We start from the raw sequence: 27,988 nt of genomic DNA on the forward strand, positions 1-27,988 counted from the left end.
TGCAAAACCACTGCTTATAACAAGTGGATTCCGGTAAGGTTTAAGGCATTTATTTAAACTATGCTATGCATCTGTGTTAGCTGGCCATAGTGCATGCCTCATGATGTTTGCAATGCATGTTCAGCTCCTGTAATGCTAGTACACTGCATGATAGTTATGCATCCTCTGTTCAGTGAGTGCAAAGCTGGCAGCCATTAGTTGTTTTAGATATCTTTCTCTTTTACTGCTGTGTATGTTGTATTGCTCAGCTTCTATATAATGCATGCTACCGATATTACAGCATCCTGTATCATTGCTACTGTTGCGATAGTACCTTATATTGCTGTGATCACCTGCCAGTATTTGTGGATTGTATATTATCTACCAGTACTTACATGCTGCATTATCTGTTTCTTATATAGTTTTTACCTGAATCATCCACATTTTGTACAACAATCTGCTGAGTAATCCATAACGGTGTTCAACAATCTCTGCTATCATCTACAACTTTGTACAACAATTCCTGATCTCATCTACTACTGTGTTCTACAGTACTTTACTATCTGTTATCTCCCATTGTTGTCCATATCATCCCAATAAATATAGACTTAAGCACCCATACAGTCTTGTTTCTGGGAGTGGATGAAAGGTTAAGCCGTATGCTGGAATCCACACTGTCATACGTGGAAGAAGGCAGAACAGCAGTTGTATTCTATTCCTCATTAGGGAGAGATGATTTGTGCCATTTTTTCCTTTTAACAATTGTTATATAACCTTTTCATCTCATGAGCGTATTTCCCTTACATACGTACGATCTGTGCAATTTGGGTCCAAAACTACTAGAAAAATTACACACAAAATGTCTTAAACCCTGCTGTGTTAAAAAGGACATGTTATCAGGTCAAATATGTAGAGTTTTTGCTCTTAATTTATTCCCGTTAATCCCCTCCTTTCTTTTGTTTTTCATTGGCTATGTAGTTTTAGAAATAGGGGCCTTTTTATTTAGTGCTACTTTTTACAGCCTTTACACATGTTGGTATAAGTAAAACTGAAGAAATGGGCAGGAACACCTGCTGGTATAAGTATGATGTGTAGGTGCACATTCATACTGTGGCCACTAACAGACAAAACCAAGGTTTAAAACCAAATGAGCAAATACCCTGTAGTAAGTAAAAAAATAAATAGTAACAATACATGTAAATAACATAGGATACTTCGTTGATACTATTTTGATCAAAAAATTGTAAATGCCATTCCACTGCGACAAGGTGTACCCCAATCAGGATATCCCCATCCCTTGAAATTCAACTCTGTAGGTGTCAACAGGCCTATGTGACTGTCACCCCAAAAAAAATTACGACTCCTAAATCGCGACAATAGAAAAGTGGAAAAAAAATAGAATTAGACTTACCGGTAATTCGGTTTCTAATAACCTAGCATGACAGTACACAGGAAGATGTCATCTCATCCTAATAGGAACAGAAAATACGAAAGAGGTCAAATAGCCCCTCCAATCTCCTTTCCCCAGTGTTATTATAAAGGACCACAATAGTATGAATGCTTTAACATATTTATTACTACTAGATCTAATAATTGAGGAAAAGGGTGGGAATTACCTGTGCTGTCGTGGTAGGTTATTAGAAACCGAATTAACGGTAAGTCTAATTCTAGTTTCTCTAATACCCCCCATGACAGCACACAGGAGAAATACCAAAGACTAATGTCTAGGGAGGGACAACCGCCTGGAGAATCTTTCTCCCAAACAATAATAATAATCTTTATTTTTATATAGCGCTACCATATTCCGCAGCGCATTCCAGTTTGCATACATTATCAACACTGTCCCCAATGGGGCTCACATTCTAAATTCCCTATCTTTGCAATAGATCTTTGAGGGATGTTAAATCAAGTCTATAATGTCTGACAAAGGTGTAGACAGATGACCAGGTAGCGGCTCTGCATATCTGTTTAAGGAAGACGTTTGCTTTTTCCGCCCATGAAGCTGCTATTGCTCTGATGGAATGAGCCATTTACTTCTGTGGAGGTGTGAGATCCTTAAACTGATAAGCTTCAATGATTGCTCTCTTAATCCAATTTGCCACCATAGTCTTGGATGCTCTCTTTCCCCTATTCTGGCCATAGGGTTGAATAAACAGGCTTTTATCTTTCCTCCACTCTTTGGCTATGTGTAAATAATGCAGGCAGGGCGGGTTTTAGGCAAAGTGGGGCCCTAGGCAAAGGTTAAAATGGGGCCCCAAATGCTAACATATTGCACATCACACAGACATTTCGGTTGTATTTACATGCGCTGAATTCAGGCCGCTAAACAAACGTGATCGATAATATTGAAATCATTCAACACTTGTTTCCCAGCCTCTTTCCACTGTCTGAGAAAGAATGATGGACACAGAAGAATATTTACAATTGAGAGTCCTCAGTGGTTGATACCTTTTAATGGCTAACTGAAAAGATGGTAACACATTGCAAGCTTTCAAGACTTATTACAATCCAGCCATGGCCGATGCTGCCGGTGGGCGATCGGCCCCTGCCACCGACGTCAGCATCTGCTCCCCTCCCCCTTCACTCCGCTTCCCAGCCTTCCAATCCCCCCTCACCTCCCCGGTACCTTCTATGTCCATCCCGGTGTCCCTCCCGGATCCTTCATGGACACCGCCATCTTGCAGATGGCAGATTCATTCATTCATTCATTCATTGCAGGTACATTTTGATCACTGTGATAAACTATCACAGTGATCAAAATAATACAAAGTAACTAAACCCCCCGTTTATCACCCCCATAGGTAGGGACATATAGTAAAATAAAGAAAATATTTTTATTTTTCCACTAGGGTTAGGGTTGGAATTAGGGTTAGGGTTGGAATTAGGGATGAATTAGAATTGAGGGGTTTCAACTATTTAGGCACATCAGGGGATCTCCAAACGCGACATGGCGCCACCATTGATTCCAGCCAATTTTGCGTTAAAAAAAAAATCAAACAGTGCTCCTTCCATTCCGAGCCACGACGTGTGCCCAAACAGTGCTTTACCCCCACATATGGAGTATCAGCGTACTCAGGAAAAATTGCACAAGAACTTTGGGGGTCTAATTTCTCCTGTTACCCTTGGGAAAATAAAAAAATTGGGGGCTAAAAATTATTTTTGTGGAAAAAAATGATTTTTTCTTTTCACAGCTCTGCGTTATAAACTTCTGTGAAGCACTTGGGGATTCAAAGTGCTCACCACACATCTAGATAAGCTCCTTGGGGGGTCTAGTTTCCAAAATGGTGTCAATTGTGTGGGTTTCTACTGTTTAGGCACATCAGGGGCTCTGCAAACGCAACATGATGCCCGCAGAACTTTCCATCAAAGTCTGCATTCCAAAATGGCCCTCCTTCCCTTACAAGCTCTCCCATGCGCCAAAACAGTGGTTCCCCCCACATATGGGGAACCAGTGTACTCAGGACAAACTGGACAGCAACTTGTGGGGTCCAATTTCTCTTGTTAGCCTTGTGAAAATAAAAAATAGCGGGCTAAAAAATCATTTTTGAGGAAAAAAAAGTTTTATTTTCACTGCTCTGCGTTATAAACTTGTGTGAAGCACTTGGGGGTTCAAAGTGCTAACCACACATCTAGATAAGTTCCTTAAGGGGTCTAGTTTCCAAAATGGGGTCACTTGTGGGGGAGCTCCAATGTTTAGGCACACAGGGGCTCTCCAAAAGTGACATGGTAACCGCTAAATATTCCAGCATATTTTCCATTCAAAGAGTCAAATGGCGCTCCCTCCCTTCTGAGCCCTGCCATGTGCCCAAACAGTGGTTTATCACCACATATGAGGTATCGGTGTACTCAGGAGAAATTGCCCAACAAATTTTAGGATCTGTTTTATCCTGTTGCCCATGTGAAAATGAGAAAATTGGTGCTAAAAGAAAACTTTTGTTGGAAAAATTAAAATGTCCATTTTTTCCTTCCACGTTGCTTTAGTTCTTGTGAAGCACCTGAAGGGTTAATAATCTTGTTGAATGTAGTTTTGAGTAGCTGGAGGGGTGCAGTTTTTAGAATGGTGTCACTTTTGGGTATTTTCTGCCATATAGACCCCTCAAAGTGACTTCAAATGTGAGGTAGTCCCTAAAAAAAAAAAAAAAAAAAAAAAAATGGTTTTGTAAATTATGTTGTAAAAATGAGAAATCGCTGGTCAATTTTAACCCTTATAACTTCCTAACACAAAACAATTTTCTTTCCAAAATTGTGCTGATGTAAAGTAGACATGTGGGAAATGTTATTTATTAACTAATTTTGTGTCACATAACTCTCTGGTTTAACAGAATAAAAATTCAAAATTTGAAAATTGCGAAATTTTCAAAATTTTCGCCAAATTTCAATTTTTTTCACAAATAAACGCAAAAATTATCGACCTAAATTTACCACTAACATGAAGCCCAATATGTCACTAAAAAAATCTCAGAATCGCTAGGATCCGTTGAAGCGTTCCTGAGTTATTACCTCATAAAGGGACACTGGTCAGAATTGCAAAAAATGGCCAGGTCATTAAGGTCAAAATAGGCTGGGTCATGAAGGTGTTAAGAAGGGCAACCGGACCAGTGCCTCCCTCCAATCAAAGGGGTTCCTCCCCCACTCTTCCCCAGTTGGTGGCGTCCTGGTGCGTTCCACCGTGGAACGCAAAACCGGAAGTGACGATCTCCGGATGCCGGCGTCTGACGTCGCTTCTGGCCATCGGGATCGCATCAGTCTACATTGAGGGAAGCCAGAAGCAATGCTTCTCTTGGAGCAAAGCGGTCCACGATCCAGCAGGAGCAGGGGGAGGAGATGGGACCCGGAGAGCTCAGAGAGGCCTCCCGCCTGAGAACTCCCCCAGACTTTACCCAGAGGCGCTGATTGGGGGAGACAACAACGTCCTGAGTCTAAAAGGAGCCAGGAAAAGCATCGGTAGAGGGAGGGTAAGACCGACCGATCTCCTGCTGCCCGGCTATTAAATATCAGGTGTCTGCCGCCGGCACAGAGCACCAAGGATGACCTATTCATCCCCATAGGGACAGGATAAACACTGGGGATGGGAGGGGCTATTTGACCTCTTTCATATTTCCTCTCCCTATTAGGATGAGAGGACATCCTCCTGTGTGTGGTCATCTAAAACTGGCTGTGACAAAGGGTTAAATGTTTTTTTCCCTGAAACGCTAAAATAAAACACCTGACAAATGATACAGCTAATGTTTGATTCATGCTGCCCGTGTTTTGGGCTGCATGTCTATGCTGTCAAGATCCCCTTAACATTGTTGCAGACCAAAAGGAGGATAATAAATAGCAGGATAATGAGCCCTGTTGTCTAAACGGGGTTTATTTATTTTTGAATTGCAGATTTAGGGCAGATTTAAATCTACAGGCTGTCAATTCTTTCTTTGCTGCAGATTACACCTATACTAATGTATGGGGAAAAATCTGCACTAAAAAAGCATTTAAATAAACACTAATAAATGTTCATATTTTACCATGTGTTTTTTCCTGCCAAGTGATACAGAAATGGGGCAGAGATTTCTAATAAAGTACAATACAATAAACTGCAACAACACCTTTAAAGTTTTAAGCTGTATTCCAGTACTTACTATGGTTATGGTGCTGTGCCACATTCCTGTACTGATGGTTTGACATGTTTACAAGTCACTTTAACCATACAATGAATAGCTTAAAAGCAAAACAAAAAAAAGTGACAGACCTGCTTTTATGTTACAGAGGTAATTTTAGGTGTTAAAAAGGGCTAGCTCTGATCCCATCACATGAATTTTACAGCTGACTTCAGCTGTGGATAGCACTGACAGTTTCTGTGTTCGTGCCATCCTGATCACATACATGAATGTCTTGCTGTGCTGAGCTACCGCACATGATTTTGATTTAATGAGGTAAAAAAAAAAATATATAACTATATATAGCTCTGGCAAAAATTAAAAGACCACCACATCAAAACCCTGTCATGGGCAGCCCATTCTCCAGACCTGTGTAGGTGACTAGCAGGTGCGTAGGATGCAGTGACGAGCAGGAGGCAGAGCAAGTGTTAATGGGTGATTTTATATAACAAGAAAAAAAGATGACAACGCTTTCTCCACGCATGGAGTTGATATATACAAGATGCACAGAAGTATTGCGCCAGCAGATATGTGAAAGTATAGGTATACTGCGGTGACAGTCTGACTTCAGCTGTCAGCAACGGTGAAAAACAGTTGTTAACGTCGGGAAAGCAAAAAAAAAACAAAAACGTAGGGCTCAACTTATCAGACTCTGTCGTCTGGAGGGAGGTGGTTGGAAGATACCACGATGGCGCCGCAGACGGTGCGTCACGTTGAGGCAGCGGTTCTGGATGTACCGGACGCACTGTCTCTTAGCAGCGGCGAAGAGTCCGGGAACTTTTGGTGGGCCGCTGTATGGCCGGGTACCAGTGGCTGTTTCAGCGAATGAAGTGGAGGGATCCGGTATTAAAGCTGAAGCCGCGACTGTAGAGTTGAAGTCTTGGTCGGCGTCTGGCAGTGGTAAGCAGTCACTGGTGCTGTTGCTGGGAAGTAGGCACTCAAGCGTAGTCTGCCGTCTGTTGGATTACCCGCAAGGAGGGAGCAAACCTTCACCTGCCGCACCTCCTGTCTTCCTGCAAAAAGCCCCGGGTTCCTACTCCCAACCCCCTTTTTTTTTTTCTTTTTTTTTTTTAAACAGACCTGCCCTTGGCAGCAGGGGTCACAGGTCTGTCCCGGTCAGGTTCTCTGTCCCCCTGCAACACTAGTGGCAGTCCCAATGGTTCCGGCCCAGAGACACCGTTGCCTCTATTGTTCAGCTCCTTCCTCCCTCACCTGAACCCCATTGAAAACCTTTGGAATGTAATCAAGACGATGATGGATAAACACAAGCCATCAAACAAAGAAGAACTGCTTCAATTTTTGTGCCAGAAGCAGTGTGAAAGACTGGTGGAAAGCATGCCAAGACGCATGAAAGCTGTGATTAAAAATCATGGTTATTCCACAAAATATTGATTTCTGAACTCTTCCAGAGTTAAAACATTAGAATTGTTGTTTCTAAATTATTATGAACTTGTTTTCTTTGCATTATTTGATGTCTGAAAGCACTGGGGTATTTTTTTTTTAATTTTGACCATTTTTGTCAGAAAAACAAAAAAAAAACAAAAACAATTTATTGCTTGGAAATTCAGAGACATGTTGCCAGAAGTTTATAGACTAAAAGAACAATTTACATTTTACTGAAAAATATACCTATAAAAGGGAAAAATCAAACAAACTGAATATTTGAAAGTGGTCTCTTAATGTTTGCCAGATCTGTCTGTAATATATATATATATATATATATATATATATATATATATATATATATATATATATCTCTCTGTTGATGTGTGGCATTAAGTGGTTGAGCTTCAGGAGCACAAATACATTACTATATTAGAATATTTCTCAAAAAGCTTTATTGCAATTGTGGTTCTTTCAGGTTACAAAATGGAATGTATGTCTTCTTCCCCCAAAGAAAAGCAAAAAATAGGCTGAAAATGTATTGCAGACGTCCCACTAGAAAAATACACAATCTCTGGTCTTGACTGCGCTCACAATTTATTGAGATGAACATCTTTAGTCGCATTCAGAAAGGAACAAGCAGCCATTCTTCTAATCCTGAAGTAACACGATGTCCGTGTTGTCATGAACACCTTGTAGAAGCAATTCTCCACTATAGGTGACAATTTTCCTCCGTTTGGCGGCTTTAAGGGTTCCAACTAGAGCCTCGAATAGATTAGCACATTTGTCATCATTGAATAGTACACCAAACTTTACAGTGAGTTTTCCATCATTACCTGCAAAAGGTATGAAATAAAAAATTACTCATTACTTGACAAGTTTTTTTTTTTTTTTGTTTTTTTAATTGTTCAACCTGATAGAAATGATGCAAAAAGCTGTGTCGACTGTTCACAGCAAAACCACACGTATAACGCTAAGTGCAAACTGTTTGTGGACCCACTCCGGAGGTACACAATAGACAAAACAAGGTATTCAGCCATTTGGATATAAAACTTATTATTACAGCTTAAAAGGTTCCAGGTACATTAAAAATAATGTATCAGGGCAAAACCAACGAGTTTCGGATAGAACTGTCCTTAGTCATGATACACATGATAGTAGCCATAATCTGGATGGAGTCATAGGCATCTGATGATTTATTGGGACACATTGCAAAAAGATAAGCTACTGGGGGATCCATTTTAACTATTACAGCACTAAGATAGGTTAACACTTGAAATGTCACCACTTGAAATGTCACATTAGCCGGGGTTTATTCCAGAACACTGGAAAAAGAAGCATTGTGTGGCTTTAAAATAACAGACCCCCAAAGGAAACCAAATGGACCCCTTTTGTGTCTGAAATAATGGATCTGTTTCCTTCAGAGGTTCCATTTTTTCTGTGAACATAGTTGCCTTATAATTGTGCAGACAGTGTATGTACAATATAAGACTGAGTATTTTGACCATATCATTGTTATGCAGATTTTCCAACTCCAAGCTGTATAAACTTGAATGCAGAAGATCAGGAGATGTGTATTTCTGTAGTGAGGGAGGATGTGGCCTAAAATGATAACATGCTTTAACAAGGTGTGAAAAATTATTAGGCAGCTAGTTTTCCTCAGACATGGCCAAGATTAAGGAGGCTGAAACCTGACCACCAACAAACAAGACACATACGTTGAAATGTAAAGTCTCGACTAAGAAATTTCCAAAGACAGATTTTTCAAAGATTTTATGGACCGATGGCATGAGGATCACTCTTGACAGACCAGATAGGTGGGCCCACATACCTCCACTTAAGGGGGTTTTACACATGCGATATCGCTAAAGCATCACCGATCTGGTGACGCAGCAGAGATATCGTTATGTGTGATACTTACCTCCGACCAGCTCCCCCGCTGTCTGTCGTTGATTGCGCAGCTCCATTTCTCGTCGGGCGCTTCCTGCTGGCGCCGACAAGCGACGCGTGGACGCGGACAGGAGGACGTCAGGATCGCCTCGTCTGAAAGGTAAGTAACGACCGCTGTATCGCTGCTGCATCGCTGTGAGATCTGCCTGTGTGGCAGCTCACTAGTGACCATTTAGCGATGCACCAGCGATCCTGACCGGGTCGTATCGTGGTCGGGATCACTGGTGCATCGCTAAATGTAAAGGGGCCTTTACTCTCAGACACCAGCAAGGAAGAGGTGGCGCACTGCTATAGGCTGGAATTATTAAAGATGAGTTAGCTGGACGTTTTCAGGTAGATTGACAGAAAATCAACTCCCAAACCTACCTCCAGTTTTTAGACACATTCTTCAAGCAGTGGTACAGGAAAAAGTCTGCATTCTTCATGAAAAGCATGATTTTTAATGTAGGACATTGCTTCATCTCATGCATTAAAGCACTTGCTCCTTCCTCACCTGACCTAAACCGTATTGAGAAATTGTAGGCCCTTCTTAAGTGGGAGACTTAAGATAAAGGAAAAACAGTACACCTCTCTGAACAGTGTCTAGGAAGCTGTGGTTGGTATTGCCCGAAAAGTTGATCGTGAACAGAATAAGATACTGATAGACTCCATGGATGGGAGACATTTATAATTGTTACTGAAAAGAAGGGTGGCTATATTGGTCACCAAGTTTTTTTTTAAATCTTAGAAATTTACTTTTGTACATTATGATTTGCTTGGTTATAATTCTCACTTTAACAGATGAAAAAAAAAAATTGCATTTTTAAATTAGTTGCCTAATAATTCTTTAGCTGCCCAATATTTCTGCTCATACAGATATTTTTCCAAGAAAGACAGAGCCTTATTTTTACTTTCTTAAATATTCAGATTTATTAACCTTTTGGATTGACCGATAGCATCAAAAATGATTCATCAAAAATATAAATTGCCTAATAATTGTATAAGTAAACCTTTATAGGAATCAATCATCAAAAAGATATACTGTTCTGAACATTTGTATTATCTGCACAAATAGGAAACATGAGGAAGTGCAACTTTGCTGGTACTTAGATCTCCTTGTTGCACAATGTTTTACATAACTTATGCAACTGCATTCCATCTGGAGGGAAACAAGTGGAAAATCTTGTGTGGACAAGTCCCGTCACGACCAGACCAAATGTCTTCCCCTGGAATGCCTTAGTCTATAGAGCAATTTATGCTTCTATTGCTCATATTTTATCATTTACAGTGGTAGTTACACCATATTTTATTTGGCTACTTCACTCTATTATCCCTGTGGTCAATCAGCACTGACCTTCACTCTACCCTCCTTCGGACAAATGTGGCTTCTCTAATTTCCTCTGGATGTCAATTACGTTCATAGAAGAGAAGAGTGAACCCAACGCAGATTGGTCGCAGGGATTGCATGACACTTATATCACGCGATCCCTGAGAAAGCCAGTGCCAACACCACTAAAAGGCTCCGGAGGAGAGTATAAGTGTTATTATTCTACTAGAGGGAAACTCAGGGATTCAGAAGGGGTTGTCCAAGTAGTAGTCAACCTCTTTAATATGGCTGCCTTGGTTGCCTGTCTTTGGACTCAATCTACATCTTTCTTATACACCAAAGGCTAAAATGGTGCATGCTATTCTAAATGTGGCTGCACTAGGGACTTGTATAGAGGCAAAACTATGGACCCGATTCATCAAAGCTTTCACGGAAAAGCTTAGAAAAGTCGCAAAAATTAGAAGCAATTTGGAGCAGTTTGTTAATATAGTATAGTATAAATTGGGCTTTATCGAATCTAAAAAAGGTCATAGTGGATGGAGGAGGAGCGCTATAGTATCACTGATTGTGAATGGTGGATCTTGTTTAATCTATTATGCTACTGGGTGTTCTCTCTCATGGTAATACTGCCTGCAATGTTAGGCTGCAGAAAACCCCAAAAACAATGGTCCCAATTAGTTAAGACTGGCACGTGAAATGTGGCCATTCAGCAGTAGGATGCACCCAATTCATTAAGAGGAGCATGCCACTTAATGAACTAGGTGCGTCTCATCACTGGCGTGTGCCTCACCAGAGATGTTACGCCAGGGACTGGAATACATTTCTGACTAGTTATGAGCAAGTATTATCGTTGCTCGGGTTTTTCTGAGCATGCTCGAGTGTCAGAGTATTTTGGCATGCTCGGAGATTTAGTTTTCGTCTCTCATCTGCATGATTTGCGACTTGTAGACAGGTTGAATGCATGTGTGGAATGCCTGTTTGTTAGGGAATTCCCACATGTATTCAGCCTGTCTGCAAGTCGCAAATCATGCAGATGAGACGACGAAAACTAAATCTCCGAGAACGCCAAAATACTCGGAAGACAACCGAGCATGCTCAGGGAGGCTCGAGCAACGAGTATACTCGCTCATGACTATTTCTGACACAAGTTTACGTTTATTAAAATCTTGTACCATTTTTTAGAATTTGTCAGCCAGACATCTCCCATGCCCTCATTCTTTCTGCCCGTGCTCCACCAACTTTTGCGGATCTGTCACGGACTGTGACTTCTCAAAATGTTATATGCCTGAAATCTGGCAAAAACACTTTGATAATTCAGGACACATGAGTATAATATAGCACAGTGGCTCGTGTGAACAGTGCAAGATTTCAGATTTGGAAAATAAAAAAAAGAAAAGAAAACTTCTTTAGAAATTTAATAGAAAAACCTAATTTGAATAAAGCTATTAAATCTGTGATGTCTACAAGTGTGAGGACTGACACAATGTGCCAAGTAGAGTTGTGCTTGTACTTTCCTCCAATCTTCGAGGCGAGTGTACACCATTTTTTATGTTGATTTTCTATATATTTTGCATCATTGTGTGTAAACCAGAAGTGGGATCCAAGCACACAATAGGGGCAATTCTTTCACTCGGTAGGTTTCACTCTTGGTTTCAGCTTACAAACACTGATGCAAAAGACTGCTATATGAATAAGGTCTTCTGCCCTTGTGGAGCCAGAAATAACGTTAGATTACATATTAGGCCGGGGTCAGACTTGCGAGAAACTCACACGAGTCTAACATCTTAATATCTGGCACTGCCGCCGGCACTTGGGACTGGAGCGTTCAGCTGCATAGAAATACATGCAGCCACATGCTCCGGTCCTGAGTGTCGGCGGCAGTGCGAGGTATTAAGATGTTAGACTCGTGTGAGTTTCTTGCAAGTCTGACCTTGGCCTTAACAGGTTTTCAGCACTTGAGCTAAAATTTATGCAGTCACATCATGACTTGCACACTGTCAGGATTCCCCTAGCTTGCCAGATCGAGCAGGGGTGTGGGGTTTACGTGACCGCAGGTATGAGATTTGCATACTAATAATCACATGCATACAAAATTTTCATCCGATGCTCTCTACAGAGCATGCAAACTGCATGCTGACATAAGAGACACGGGACAGTCTCCTCGATCTGGCAATCGGTGGGAATCCTGACATTGGGCATAATATACTGTGAAGATTCACAAATCTGCAGCTACATAGTGACTAAAGAAATTTAGCTTTAAATACCCCTTTAAAGATAAGGCATATCCAATTATTTTATCAGCAGTATTGAGCGACTTCTCAATTAGTACCAAAAATAGGATATCTGATCCAATATTTACCTTTCGTGCCAAGACGACGAATCTCCTCCACAAGAAGACTGACTTCATGATCTACATTCATTGTGATCGACCTGGAACAACATAATTCAGATATTTTATAGAACACCAGACATGAATTCCTCACTATATACCCTTTGTGTATTGCAATTTAAAGAGGATATCTCAACCCAAGGAAGAGCTTAAATAGTCATGGGTCTGGCTCTTAAAACCTCAAAATAAGGTCTTACATTTTCTTTAATTAGTTTGCTGAGTATTTCATGTAGCATCATATATTGACCACTGAATGTAATGTTTATTCTTCTGATTAACATGGAAGGATATGCACTGTTCAAAAAAAATAAAGGGAACACTTAACAGAATAGAACCAAGTAATTTAATTGCATCTCAGTTGTTTCATTTTAAATAGTGGCATACAGAGACCAAATCAGAGATCCGGTCACTGTCCAAAGATTTCTAGGCCCAACTGTAAATACACACATATACTATGGTGTCTTTTACCAGCATTACACATGGAAGGTCACAAAACGAAAGTTCTGTAGCCAACAGCTTAGGACTACATGTCTAATTTTTAAGCATATTTTGAAATTATAACAATTTGGAAGTTTTTTTTCAGGACTGCATCAAAACCTATCCCTAAAGGATTATGCAGAAGACTGTATTTTCGGTCTGAGCGCAAACCAAGAAAACATCGGATCGTGCTCGGACCAATGTTATTCTATGGGGCAGTGCATAGGTACGATTTTTAGTTGGACCAAGTTTATCTGGGGAGAAAAAAAAAAATGCATGATTTGCACCGGATATTCAGAGTGCACTCAGCAATGCAAGTCAATGAATATGTGAGGAAAAAAAAACAAAAACGGACCACACTCTGATGACATCTGATTTCTACAGACTGACAGAATAGAGAAGATGGAGACGTTTTTCTTCCCATCTTCTCATCCGTGAAAAATCAGATGACATTCTGATCAGAGTGTGATTAGCATAATCGGACCATTTTATCAGATGAGAGAAAATACGGTTGTGTGAACCTATTCTTGGACTACAGTAGCATGCGCAAGTGTTCACCCCACTAGGCTTTATACATACTTCGTAACATTACAATCTGTGTGTAAATATTTTTGTGATCTGATTTGTGAGTGATGCATCAGCACTAAATAGTCTAAGTTGGTGAAGTGAGAAAAATGTAGGCATACATTAAATTTATGGGATCAAATAACTAAAAATTTGCATGTATTCAAACCTTTTGCCATGAAACCCCTAAACACTTCTGGTGCAAGCAATTACCTTGATAACACATATGCTTATTGAAAGGAAGCCCACCTGTGTGCAATCTAAAGGGGCCTTTCCACATAGTGATAACGCTAAAGCGTCACTGATTTTGTGACACAGCAGCGATATCGCTATGTGTGATACTTACGTCCGGACCGGCTCCCTCGCTGTCTGTCGCTGATCGTGCAGCTCCATTTCTCGTTGGGCGTTTCCTGCTGGGCTTCCTGCTGGCGCCGACGAGCGACACGTGGACGCGGGCGGGAGGACGTCAGGATCACCGCATCTGAAAGGTAAGTAACAACCGCTGCTACATCGCTGTGAGATCTGCCCGTTTGGCAGCTCAATAGCGACCATTTAGCGATGCACCAGGGATCCTGACCGGGTTGTATCATTGTCGGGATCACTGGTGCATCGCTAAATGTAAAGGGGCCTTAAGTGTCACAAGGTCTGTCAGTATATACACACACACACACACACCCACCCCTTTTCTGAAAGGCCACCGAGGCGGCAACACCATTAAGGAAGATGCACCACTAACCAAACACCATGAAGACCAAGGAGATCTCCAAACAAGTCAGGGACAAAGTCATTGAGAAGTACAAGTCAGGGTTGGGAAAAAAAAAAAAAAAAAAAAAAAAAAAAAAAACCCCAATCTCTGACAATCCTCATGAGCACCATCAAATGGAAAAAACATGGCACCACAAACCTGCCAAGAGAGGACCGTCCACCAAAACTCAGCCTGGGCAAGGGGGGCATTAATCAGAGAGACAGCACAGAGACCGAAGGTAACCCTGAAGGAGCTGCAGAGTTCCTAAGCAGAGGTTGGAGTATTTGTCCATATGACCATAATAAGCTGTCCACTCTATAGGGGTGGCCTTTAAGTACAAAAATTGTAAGGCTCATTTTGAGTTTTCCAAAAGACATGTGGGAGACTCCCCAAATGTATGGAGGAAGGTGATATGGTCAGATGAGACCACAATTAAACTTTTTGGCCACCAAGGTAAACGCTATGTCTCGTGGCATACCAACACAGCTCATCTCCCCAACACTATCAGTACAGTGAAACATGGTGGTGGCAGCACCATGCTGTGGCGATGTTTTTCGGCATCAGGGATTGCAAAAATGGTCCAAGTCGAAGGGAAGATGGATGGTGAGAAATACAGGGATATTCTTGAGCAAAACATGATTCACTTGGTCAGTGATTTGAGACTGGGACCGGGGTTCACATTCCAAGGCTATGACCCAAAGCATGCTGCTAAAGCAACAGCCGAGTGGTTTAAGGGGAAACGTAAATATTTTGGACTGGCCTAGTTAAAGTCCAGACCTTAATCCAATTGAGAATCTGTGGTCAGACTTGAAGATTGCTGTTCATCAGAGGAAACCATCTAACATGAAGGAGCTGGAGCAGTTTTTCCTTGAGGAATAGGCAAAAATCCCAGTGTCAAGATGTGGAAAGCTCATAGAGACTTATCCAAAGTGACTTGCTGTAAATGCCAAAAAAAGGAGGCACTACAAAGTACTCACTTTAGTGGATGAATAGTTATGCACAGTGAAATTTTCAGTTACTTTGTCCTATTTGTTGTTCGCTTCACAATAAATAAAAAAAAAACAAACGTTCACAGTTGTAATAATAATCTTTATTTATATAGCGCCAACGTATTCCGCAGCACTTTACAGTTTCAAAACACAAGTCATAAATAACAACATTAACAATACACTAATTAAAGCAAAATAAGGCCTCTTTCACACATCAGGTTTTCGGCGTCAGGCGCGATCCGGCGCTTTTGACAGAAACCGGATCCGGGGAAATGCAATGCCGGATCCGGTTTCCCCCCCCATTGACTTGCATTTGCACCGGATCGCCATGCGTTTCATCCGGTTTTAGCCGGATCCGGCAATGTGTCGCGATCCGGCGTCTGGAAAAAACTGCTACTGTAACGTTTTTTGTCTCCGGCGAAAAAGCCGGACACGCCGGATCCGGCGCGTCCGGCTTTTTCACACAATGAAAGCCTATGAGCGCCGCAATGCGCCGGATCCGGTTTTTTGGTCTGAGCATGCTCAGTAGCTCTGCCCACAAGACATATATAAAAGCAAGACAGTGGGACCCACAGCCACACCCAACATGCCACCCAAGAAAGCAACCAAGCGAAGCAGGAGACCACTGCAGCACCATCAGCACCACCACCACCCCAAATGGAGCAGCAAATAGAACATGCTGAGGAGGGGAGGCCAGCAGCAGAAGAGACGGTAATTATCAAATCACCCATTCCTCCAAAACTAGGGCTATTGAATATCAAGATATTCATTGGCCCTTTCTTTCTCTTTATTCAACAGCCGCCCAATAGATGCAGCAGCAATGGCAGCAGCTGGAACACCACCCACAGGCATGGAGTGTGGCCACCAGGAAGACAGCACATCATCTTCTGGGAGCCCTCCCTCGCATCGTCAGCGTTTGACGGTAAGTTTTTATTTCCAAAATCCATCTTCTCTGTAATATATGTCTATTCATTGCCTTTTATTTCAAAACAGGAATCACAAGATGAAGAGGAGCTCCCAGAAGAAGGAAGGGGTGGACAGACACCTGGAGTGGGCTCACAATTGGTAAGTTTTTTGCATCAAACGCAGAAACACAACATCACACTACACATAGAAAACAATGTTCTGCAGACCACACACAGCAAACAAATGCCTACATCCAAAGACATAACATTTTTTGTTTTTTTTCTCTAGTCTTCCCAATCTGGTGCTCGGCCAAGAGGTCCTCGCAGTGCCTCCCAGGGTCGTCGGCGACAGCAACGCGGCGGTCACCAGCGTGTAAGTATAAATATTTTTGCTTTGTTTTTTTTGCATTTTTTATTTCATTTCTTTTGTGGAGGCTAATTATGTTATTTTTGTCTTTTTCTTTAACAGCCTTCACAGCGTGCTCCCGACTCTGACGGTGAGGATGGAGGGATTGATGTGGACCGCCTCATCGATCTCGTCAGAGAAAGGGAGCCGCTCTGGAATATGGCTGACCGCCGCCACGCTGACCTGAGCGTTACCCGACGACTCTGGGAGGAAATCTGTTCGCTCCTTGTGGGCCGCTGGGAGGACCTTGATGTTTGGGCCCAGATTACAGAGTGCAAGTATATACAGTACCGGTTGCTTGATGTAAACCAGTGTTTCCCGAACTCCAGTCCTCGTGGTCCCCACGGATCATGTTTTCAGGATTTCTATTTACTATGGAAATCCTGAAAACATGACCCCTGGGGACCATGAGGGCTGGAGTTTGTGAAACACTGATGTTGTATACTAACCACTCCTTTCTCGTTTCAGGGAACAGAATTGTGAATCGGTGGCGGTCTGTGAGGGAACGTTTCAAGAAGGAGTTCAATAAAGAGATGCGGGCCCAGAGTGGATCTGGAGGACGCAGGAGCAAGTACAAGTACGCAGAAGCCCTGTCGTTCCTCTGGGAAACAATGGTCACCAGAAGGTAAATATTACACACCACATGTGAAAAAAAATGTTAGATGTAAATTTTTTTTTCAGCCAGGGCCATACCATGTCAGTATTTTAATTGTTTTTTTTCTCTTTATTACACAGCACGGTGAGCAGCACTCGGGAGCCTGCACGATTGGACCCTTCTGAGGCGATCCCTGAGGAGACCGGCACCGAGGGACACTTCGACCGCCCCGGTACATCTGCACCTTCCCACACATTCGACCCATCTGTCCCATCCACCAGCACAGGAGCATCGTGGCCGCCTACATTACATGAAGCTGCTGGTGAGGAGATCGCTTTCCCTTTACCCCACCCTTCTGCCCCTGCCACCTCTAGTACACCTGCGGGTACTGGGCGGCAGCGGGGTCAAGAAAAGACTTATGCGCCAGAGTTCTTGCATCTGAATGCATCTTTCCAGAACTGTCTCAAAGTCTTGTCAGAGCAAATCTCCGCAGGCTATCAGCAGATCAACTCCAGCATTCTGGAGGTGAAGACACTTCTGCAAACCATGCATTCAGAAGCAAGATCTTCACCAAACCACACCTTTTTCAGGTCTGTTGTGGAGCGCATGGAAACGCTCTCTCCTGCCCAGCAGATGCATTCATGCCATGCTGCTCTCCAGCAAGTTACCTCCCAACCTCCTCCTCCCACCACAGTAGTTCCTCCACCCCCTTTCCATCCTCCCCCTCCTATTACATCTACACCCCCTCCAGCCACTTTCCATCCTCCCCCTCCTATTACATACCATCCACCTCCCCAGTACCTGCAAACTCCCCAGTACCAGACATCTCCCCACTTCCAGCAACCTGCCCCGTACCAGACATCTCCCCACTTCCAGCAACCTGCCCCGTACCAAACTCCTTCCCCATACAACTTGCCATCATCATCTGCTCCTACAGTCCCTGCCCAACCCTCCACTCCACCACCCACCACCTCTTCTGCTTCCCACATGTCCACCCATTCTGTTGTTTTTTCCACACCTTCACCTCTAACTGTTCCTTCCCCACCACGATCCCAGTCCTCTCTCCACACTCCCAGTGTCGAAGTGTCCCGCAGCCCCTACAGCAGTATTTCCACCACACACTACACAGATTTATAATGTGTGTATTTAAATAAAAATGACCAGTTTTATGGTTTCAGTTTTATAGTTTCAAAGTTTTATTAAACAAGTTTATTAAAATTTTAAAAAAGTTTACTAAAAAAAAAAACATTTTTCAATAAAAGTTAAATTATTGTACACTGGTTGTCTGTCATTTCTTTCTGCGGCGAAAAAGGTTAAATACAGGGTATTTAAAAGGTGAAATGGTATTCAAAACTAGGTATATAACTGTGGGTAAATTTTAGCTTTTTGCCACAGTTGTGTTCCTGGTTGTGTTTGAAGCAAAGTATTTCAAATAAAAAGTTGTGTTTATTGTTGGTGATTTCCTAACAATGTACACAACTTTTGTTAAAAGGTGAAATACTTTGCATAAAACACAACCAGGTACACACCTGTGGCCTAAAGCTAAAAATAGAGACCATGACAAGATAGCCAACTTTGGTTGGCAAAGGTATATACTGTTGGTACAGAAGGTACACAAGTTTGGTTGGGCACAAATCTTTCACACTCTGTAATCCTGCCAGCGTACTCTGCCTTGAGGTGACAAAGTATAGTGCAAAATTGTCCCTCATTACTGAAACCGTCACAGAACTTCTAGTGGTAATGTCATGGTAATCTTGCAAGGTGGTTTCTTCAGAGGTGTCCTCAATGGAAATGGGTTCCTTGCAGATAACAAAATTGTGGAGTACCACGCACGCTTTGATCACCTCGTCCACAGTTTCTGTCTTGAGGTTGATCGCAGTCAATAGGACCCGCCATTTGGCTGTCAGAATACCAAAGGTACATTCAACCATTCTTCTTGCTCTTGTGAGGCGGTAATTAAAAATGCGTTTTGGTCTTGTCAATCCTCTGCTAGAGTACGGTTTCAAAAGGTGTTCTGACAGCTGGAAGGCTTCATCCCCTACACAGACAAATGGCATAGGTGGACCAGATGTTTGCGGCAGCGGTCTAGGTGGTGGGAACTGGAAGGTGTTTCCATACAGTTTACGCCCCATGGCAGACAGTTTGAAAACTTGAGAGTCATTGGAGCGGCCATAGGCCCCAATATCAACCGCAATAAATTTGTATTCCGCGTCAGCGATGGCCATGAGGACAATTGAAAAATATTTCTTGTAATTGAAATATTCCGATCCCGATCCAGCTGGCTTTACAATGTGGATATGTTTCCCGTCCACAGCGCCCAAGCAGTTGGGAAACTGACATATCTGTTGAAACTTGTCAGCAATTTCAATCCACCTCTCTGTTGTGGGCTCTGGTAAAAACTCTTCAGCTAAGGAGTCCCACAGTGCACGGCATGTGTACTTCACAATTCCAGATATGGTGGAAATCCCGAGTCTGTACTGGAAATGCAGTGACGAAAGGGATTCTCCAGTTGCAAGAAATCTGTGGGGAATTAAAAAACAATAAATTAGTTTTAAATCACAGCATTACATACCAAAACTGACCTATAACACTTGGAGATACAAACTACCACCAACAAGATTGCAGTGAAAGTGTGCTCTGATGCGATCATATCCAATAAATGTGGCTTACCTTAAAGTCACCATCAGACGCTCTGCGGGTGAAACAGAGAAGCGGCAATAGGTGTCCGCTTTTCTTATGAGGTGTGCAATGCGCTCCACCAAGTAATCAAAATTCTCCATTTTCATCCTAACATATCCAAAAAAAATTTATCCGGGTTTCGTCGAAGGTCCATGCATAGTGTAGAATAGACCCCACGTGTCATTCTCTTGGCTGTGATGGGGTGGATCCACAAACGTCGTCTACGATGCCTGATGCGCTGCTGTCTCGCTCTCTCCTTCTCCAGAACAATCACCCTCAAACGATTTGCCTCCGCTGTAAAATCCGCCAAATTCTTCAAAATATTTCCAATCACAACATCCATCTTCGCCAGTAACTTGCTCTTCTCTCCAACCTGCACTTTCTCCTCTACAACCTGTCAAAGAAGGGCTGTAGGAACATGCTATATATAGTTTTCCAGTAGCCAATCCCGTTCGGAAGGCCACAAGGGTCAATTTTAAAAACCGGATCCGGCGTAATCCGTCGAAAAACGGATGAACCGGATGAGACGGATCCGGTTTTGTCTGTCAAGAAAAAGATGGATCCGGCAGAAAACCGGATCCGTCACATCCGGTTTTACGAAACATTTGCCGGATCCGGCGTTCCGGCACGACGCCGGATCGCGCCTGACGCCGAAAACCTGATGTGTGAAAGTAGCCTAAGACGACCCTTCTCGTGAGAGCTTACAATCTACAATGACGTGGGGGAGATACAAAGTACAGGTGTGTATTTACAATAATAGTCCAGCCATCTTGAGGGAGTGGGGGGGATGGATGGGGATAGTGAATGGGCTACACACGCACACTAAGGGCCCCGTCACACATAGCGACGCACCAGCAATCCCGACAACGATATGACCTTGTCAGGATTGCTGATGTGTCGCTACATGATCGCTGGTGAGCTGCCAAACAGGCAGCTTCACCAGCGATCAGCACCAGCGACAGGAGGGTAATAAGCGGCGCACGTCGCTTAGTTACCCACTGTGTACCTTAGTTACCAGCGCGCTGGTGCAGGGAGCTGGTAACCAAGGTACACATCGGGTTTCTAAGCAGCGCGCGGCACTTAGAAACCGATGTGTACCTTGGTTACCAGCTCCCTGCACCAGCGCGCTGGTAACTAAGGTACACATCGAGTTTCAAAGCGCTGCGCGCAGCTTAGAAAGCCGACGTTTACCTTAGCTACCAGCGCGCTGATCTCTGATCTCCCGCCTGTCACATGCAGCGATGCATGCTGGCCAGCGATCAAAAAAAAAAAAAAAAAAAAAAATGTCCTGGCCATTCCAAGACGATCAGCGATACCCGGCAGGTGGGCCGGTTGCTGATAGATGTCACACACAGCGATCTCGCTGGTGAGATTGCTGTTGCCTCACAAAACTTGTGACTCAGCAGCGATCTTGCTAGCGAGATCGCTATGTGTGACGGGGGCTTTACACATAAGATGACTGATTAGTGAACGTGATAGGGCGCTCTGAATAAATGCGTTGTGAGGGAGCGCCTAAAACTATGCAAATTGTGCATAGTCCTAATTTCTTTGGGTAGAGCGTTCTGGAGGATTGGTGCAGCGCAGGAGAAGTCTTGGAGTCGGGAGTGGGAGGTATGGATTAGTGTGGAGGTTAGTTGAAAGTCGTTTGCAGAGCGCAGCGGTCGGTAAGGCTGGTGTCACATTAGCGTTAAAACAACGCTGCGCACTGCGTCGGTAAGCCCCGCCCCGGCTCCCTGCCCGCCCCATCCGGGATCACCGCCTACTATCGCATTTGCACGCATGCGATCGGCACACCCTATCTTTAGCATAGGGTGCGCAGATCATGCGCTGCCAGTGTGAAAGTTGCGTGCTGCGCACTTTTGACGGTGCGCGCCGAAATGCAACATGCTGCATTTCTGCGCGCACCGTCAAAAGTGCGCAGCACGCTACTTTCACACTGGCAGCGCATGATATGCGCACCCTATGCTAAAGATAGGGTGCGCCGATCGCATGCGTGCAAATGCGATAGTAGGCGGTGATCCCGGATGGGGCAGGCAGGGAGCTGGATCGGGGCGGGGCTTACCGACGCAGTGCGCAGTGTTGTTTTAATGCTAATGTGAGACCAGCCTTAGGCTGATGGACAGAAATGAGAGAGCAGATGTAGGGGAGCGCAGCACTGTGGAGAGCTTTGTGGGTGAGAACAAGTACTTTGAATTGGATCCTATAATGAATGGGCAGCCAATGTAACGATTGGCAAAGAGCGGACGCGTCCGAGTACCGATTAGCCAGATAGATGACCCTAGCTTCTGGATTAAGTATGGACTGGAGAGGGGAAAGTCGAGTAGCGGGGAGACCAATTAATAGAGCATTACAGTAGTCCAGGCAGGAGAGTATCAATGCGACAGTGAGGGGTTTTGTTGTTTCCATGGTGAGAAAAGGGCGGATTTGCATGTTCTTTACATGAACTGATGCAAACCCTAAAAAAAAAAAAAAAGTGAAATTCCAGGTTGTGACATAGCAAAACATGAAAAATGCCACTTTCACATTTTTATTTTTTTTTAACACACTTCTTAAACTGAAAATTTTCCCCAATGACTTGAAATGTAGAAAATCTATGGATAAAAGAAATGCATGTGTGTTTTTAGTGCAATTGTTCAGTTGAAACGCCAGAAAAAAAAAAAAAAAACCTTACATCTGCAGAGGACTATGACTAAAGTTTTAGCAAAGCTAAGTAACAGGGAGTTTTCTATTTAAAACATGGCACACAAGAAATAAAATCAGCTGCGGAAATAAAAAATGCATGTGAAAACCGCACCTAAAATGCAATAATAAAACAGAAAGTAGAAAAAAAAAAAAATCTGCAGTATCAGACAGGCAGCAAATACTCATGGTGGGCATGAGCCTGACAGTTGGTACCATGAAGGACCCCGATTATTAATACCGGTGGCATTCGGGCAGATTACACGTCTGCACAGGCTGCTCGTGAACAAACAAGACACATCCAGAGAGCAGGAAGCCGTCTTTACGGAAGTTTGAGTGACCAAGAGGAACAGTTGCCCACACCCACGCTTTCCTGCCGACAGCTACATTACAATGGGGGCCTGCACAGATCTTTTGCTGATAGCATGCCTTTTACATAAATGATGGCTTCATATAAATATTCTGTCTTCAATTGCCTTTGCAATGCGTCACTGTGCGAAATAAGTTAGTTTTTATTTTTTCTTCTCAGGAAATAGCGCCAGACCTGTGCACAGGCCGTGTCTGGTATTACACCTCGGTCCCATACCCAGTCTATACTTTTATGCCAACAGAGGTCTGAATATTGTCAGACTGTGTAAGGGATGTGTCCTATTGACAAGGGGAACACCATTATCAAATTTTTACATATTTGCAGGAAAAAAAACAAAACAAATTCTTAATAAGGGGTAGTCTCCAGTTCCTGGCCACCTCAGAGGTGGTAGTTTTCCTTAGCAAGGATCAGGAGCTTGTAAGCATGCAGGATCGCTGTTCCTGGCGGCGGGCCTCACTGACCCTGCAATTTCTGATGCTGCAGGGGCCCGAACAGTACCCTGGAATGTGTATGACGTATAATAAAGGAGCTTAAACAATGAATGGGGCACTATAAAATACTGTACACGGGCACTCCGGGTCTGGCGGAGAGGGGGAAGCTCTGGGAATCACAGGAGGTCTTAATGACATATCTGACCTAAGGGATGGACTGACACCCCCCAACATGTTAACTGATCCACCACAAAGACCAGCATGTCTTATATGCGGATCTGCAGTAGACGTGCGGCAAAACTGCAGAGGGCAACATCTACATTGGCACTTTGCGGCAGATTTGTCAGTAACATGAGATCATGGCCCATGGGCAGCCACCATTGGGGTGCGTTCACACAAGTCATAAAATCCGAGGAATCTGGGGCAGGAAAGTTAAGCTGACCCTCTGATTTCTGCTGTCAATCTGCAGGGTGTACAGCCATTCAGTGGGGCTGATCCACATGAGGATAGCCAGCTTTTTTTCCTGCTGGAATCTACGTGAATGGGGCATTTATTAAAGCGGTTGGTGGTCTTCACAATGATTTTAACCTAAAATGTATACCAAAACTCATGAAAAACAAACAAAAAAAAAAAAAAAAAAAAAACACCACACACACACACACACACACACACACACACACACACACACACACACACACACACACCCCAACAAACGATAGAAAATGTCATATTTTTGTGATGGGTGGGGGCCAATATCCAGCACCCTCATTGATCATCTGAAATCTATTCTGGCACAGATATAAGCGATGTCAATGGCGAAACATCCTGCATTACACCACTGAGTAGTGTACAGGGCTGCCGCTCCCCGCACAGCGCTTATGAAGTTGGACCCCCACCGATCCCATGTTCATTACCTAACACGCCGTTCAGGAGACCAAAAAAAAAAAAAAAACTCAGAAATTACTGTCACCGGGATTATTCTGCACTTAGATGGGAACGGCATAAAACCGGTGACTAGTTATGGTGACCTGCAGAAAATGAGCAGCCTAATAATACAGGACTGGTAGTCTGGGTGGGCAGGGCCGGCCCGAGAGATTACGGCGCCCTAGGCAAAACTATTTTGTTGCGCCCCTACTATTCTTGGCAGTAGATGAAAGCTTGGGATATAAATTTAGGAGCAAAATAAACCACAACAATGATTAATTAACTCTCTCCTAACTCTTGAATCTTCTGAGAAGTTGTATAGGACAAATATATACAAAGTAATCAATAACACAAAACAAAAACGACCATAGGTAATTAAAATTTTTGTTTCCTTGCCTTTTTTTTTTGGAAAGGATGACACTAAGTCACCGAGATTAATTTGTTTAGCAACTTCAGATTCTATCGAAATTGTTGCCAACCCAACCAACCTCTCTTGCGTCATATTTGCCCTTAAATATGTACACTTCTTTCCATCCCTAAAACTTTTTGCCTTTTGAAAAGATTTTTTATAATTTTTTCTATTTTTTCTCTGGCGCCCCATTTGGGTCGGCGCCCTAGGCGGCCGCCTAGTTCGCCTATACGTTCGGGCCAACCCCACCGCACAAAGCCTGAGGTAGGGATACCAGGAGACGATGGGACCACGGGACTATTGGGCCTTATGGCCCCATCCAGGTAATTAGCGGGGGTAATTATAATAAAGCGCACTAATTATATCACACACTTATGAAAGATTATATACACAAAAATCCATACTATACCTATACACACACTCTCGGGAAGGAGATGCATTACATACACACATATCCACACTTTCCTTTAGCTTTTGCTCTTCTAATGGTTCATGTCCATTGGTTCTAACACGCACCGATCCCATTGAACTTCGAGCTGTCGCCCACCTGTAGCGCCCGTTCCTGGGTGCTTGCCCCCTGCGCAGAGCCGCGTTCACACTGGCGGGCTACGTGCGTTACTCTGCGCTCTCCCCAGGACTTTGTCCCATCCGTCGCCCCCGATGTCAGATTCTCTCCACATGACATCACATGATAATGAGCACACAGACGCGGCCATATATGGGCACGGCGATGCCCTGCAGCCCCCGCCACACAGCCGCCAGGTGATCGCTAGGAGCCCGCTCTCTGATCGGCGGCTGCTGCTCACCTGGTCCGTGTGCTCCGGTGATCGCGGCAGACCGGCTCCAGGTCAGTGCAAGGAAGGAGGAAGAGATCGTGTAGGATGGAGGTAATGTTAGCAGCACCGGAGCCGCCCATAGGAGCGGGGAGAAGCCTATAGAATAGCAGCCGGGAGGAAACGGGGAGGAGGCTGCACGGCGGCGATATAGGGTGCCAGGAAGGTGAGGCGCCGGCAATGTACAGTGTGCCAGGAAGGTGAGGCGCCGGCAATGTACAGTGTGCCAGGAAGGTGAGGCGCCGGCAATGTACAGTGTGCCAGGAAGGTGAGGCGCCGGCAATGTACAGTGTGCCAGGAAGGTGAGGCGCCGGCAATGTACAGTGTGCCAGGAAGGTGAGGCGCCGGCAATGTACAGTGTGCCAGGAAGGTGAGGCGCCGGCAATGTACAGTGTGCCAGGAAGGTGAGGCGCCGGCAATGTACAGTGTGCCAGGAAGGTGAGGCGCCGGCAATGTACAGTGTGCCAGGAAGGTGAGGCGCCGGCAATGTACAGTGTGCCAGGAAGGTGAGGCGCCGGCAATGTACAGTGTGCCAGGAAGGTGAGGCACCGGCAATGTACAGTGTGCCAGGAAGGTGAGGCACCGGCAATGTACAGTGTGCCAGGAAGGTGAGGCGCCGGCAATGTACAGTGTGCCAGGAAGGTGAGGCGCCGGCAATGTACAGTGTGCCAGGAAGGTGAGGCGCCGGCAATGTACAGTGTGCCAGGAAGGTGAGGTGCCAGCTATACAGTCATATAGTGTGACGGCAATGTACTGTGGCAGGAAGGCGAGGCGCCGGCAATGTACTGTGCCAGGAAGGCGAGGCGCCGGCAATGTACTGTGCCAGGAAGGCGAGGCGCCGGCAATGTACTGTGCCAGGAAGGCGAGGCGCCGGCAATGTACTGTGCCAGCTATACAGTGTGCCAGGAAGGTGAGGTGCCAGCTATACAGTGTGCCAGGAAGGTGAGGTGCCAGCTATACAGTCATATAGTGTGACGGCAATGTACTGTGCCAGGAAGGTGAGGCGCCGGCAATGTACTGTGCCAGGAAGGTGAGGCGCCGGCAATGTACTGTGCCAGGAAGGTGAGGCGCCGGCAATGTACTGTGCCAGGTATACAGTGTGCCAGGAAGGTGAGGTGCCGGCTATACAATGTGCCAGGAAGGTGAGGTGCCAGCTATGTACTGTGCCAGGAAGGTGAGGTGCCAGCAATATAGTCAGTGTGTCGGCAATGTTCTGTGGCAGGAAGGTGAGGCGCCAGCAATGTTCTGTGCCAGGAAGGTGAGGTGCCGGCTATACAGTGTGCCAGGAAGGTGAGGTGCCGGCTATACAGTGTGCCAGGAAGGTGAGGTGCCGGCTATACAGTGTGCCAGGAAGAAACAATAAATCCGAAGATAAAGCAAACACGTTTCTAAAAATATTCTATCAACTAATGATGATAAATAAAAGAATATATATAATATTGTGAAATAAAACAAATAAAGTGGATGGACAAAATATGGTTTTACACCACAATGAACATAAGCATATAAAAGATACGATGTAATAAAACCAAAATTGTTAAAAATATATATCTTTATTGAAGCAAAACGATAGATATATATATATATATATATATATATATATATTAATGCAATAAATACCAAAGTTAGCCACAAAGTGGCAATTCATATAGATATCAAGCACAAGTAAATAAGACTAGTAAATAACATGTGAAAGTGAAACTAAGTCAAAAGCCATGATACTAAACTTGATTGGAAGTTAAAAACACAAAAAAACTCAGTGCAAATAAAAAAAAGTGTGCAATTCACATGAAGAATGTGCAAATAGTTAAATCTATACCTACGAAGTGCAATGTGCAGCAGCACCAGAGGTCCCAGTCCCTACGTACGTTTCAGTATGTATAGCCTTCTTCCAGGGAGGTGTCTACAATGCTGATGTAGCCACTATTTATATATGAGTGTGTCCACTAGCTATGCAGGGCCAGATGACTCACAAGTGCGCCTAATAATGAACAGCACATGCTGACACACAACATGACCTAAATGCCCCCATCCACCTGAGTATATAGAACCAAATGGCTCAGGCTGAGTTCACATGTTGCATTTTTTTCACGTTTCCGCGGCGGTTTTAACCGTGCGATTTTGCCGCGAAAAATAAGCATCCCATGCATTCCTATGGGATTCTGCAATGCTGTGCTAATGCTGCGGTTTTTACCGCGGCGGAATCGCTTTGCGGTAAAAACCGCAGCATGCTCATTATTTTGCGGAATCGCGGCGATCCCGCACCCATAGGAATGCATTGTTCCGCTTCCTTCCCGCATGTGGCTGTGCACACCATGCGGAAAGTAAGCAGAACATTT

The 27,988-nt window shown here is 44.0% G+C and overlaps 1 protein-coding gene across 5 annotated transcripts; it reads right to left on the reverse strand.

The window, feature by feature from the left end:
* Nucleotides 1–7,436: 7,436 nt before the first annotated feature.
* ABRACL (ABRA C-terminal like) lies at nt 7,437–27,574 on the reverse strand. 5 transcript variants are annotated; one of them, XM_073575705.1, is made up of 3 exons: nt 27,469–27,574; nt 12,614–12,684; nt 7,437–7,834 (listed from the first exon to the last, which is right to left on the reverse strand). In XM_073575705.1, exons 2-3 carry the CDS (start codon nt 12,672–12,674, stop codon nt 7,650–7,652), a joined length of 246 nt encoding a protein of 81 aa, XP_073431806.1. In that variant the 5' UTR covers nt 12,675–12,684; nt 27,469–27,574; the 3' UTR covers nt 7,437–7,649. The 5 variants fall into 5 exon arrangements, with proteins under 5 accessions (XP_073431806.1, XP_073431805.1, XP_073431804.1 ...); XM_073575704.1 differs by having other exon boundaries at nt 27,473–27,571; XM_073575703.1 differs by lacking the exon at nt 27,469–27,574 and adding an exon at nt 25,623–25,777.
* Nucleotides 27,575–27,988: the final 414 nt, after the last annotated feature.

Source organism: Dendrobates tinctorius, unplaced genomic scaffold, assembly GCF_039654945.1.
Source record: "Dendrobates tinctorius isolate UK_male_01 unplaced genomic scaffold, ASM3965494v1 ptg000046l, whole genome shotgun sequence".
Taxonomy (NCBI): domain Eukaryota; kingdom Metazoa; phylum Chordata; class Amphibia; order Anura; family Dendrobatidae; genus Dendrobates; species Dendrobates tinctorius.

Bases quoted from the DNA above. Each gene is read 5' to 3' on its own strand.
- ABRACL (XM_073575703.1), bottom strand. From the start codon at position 25,732: ATGGGCGGCTCCGGTGCTGCTAACATTACCTCCATCCTACACGATCTC. The intron at 12,685-25,622 runs GTGAGCAGCAGC...ATGTTGTTCCAG, and splicing joins CACCGGAGCACACGGACCAG to GTCGATCACAATGAATGTAG. The intron at 7,835-12,613 runs GTAAATATTGGA...TACCTTTTGCAG, and splicing joins TCGTCGTCTTGGCACGAAAG to GTAATGATGGAAAACTCACT.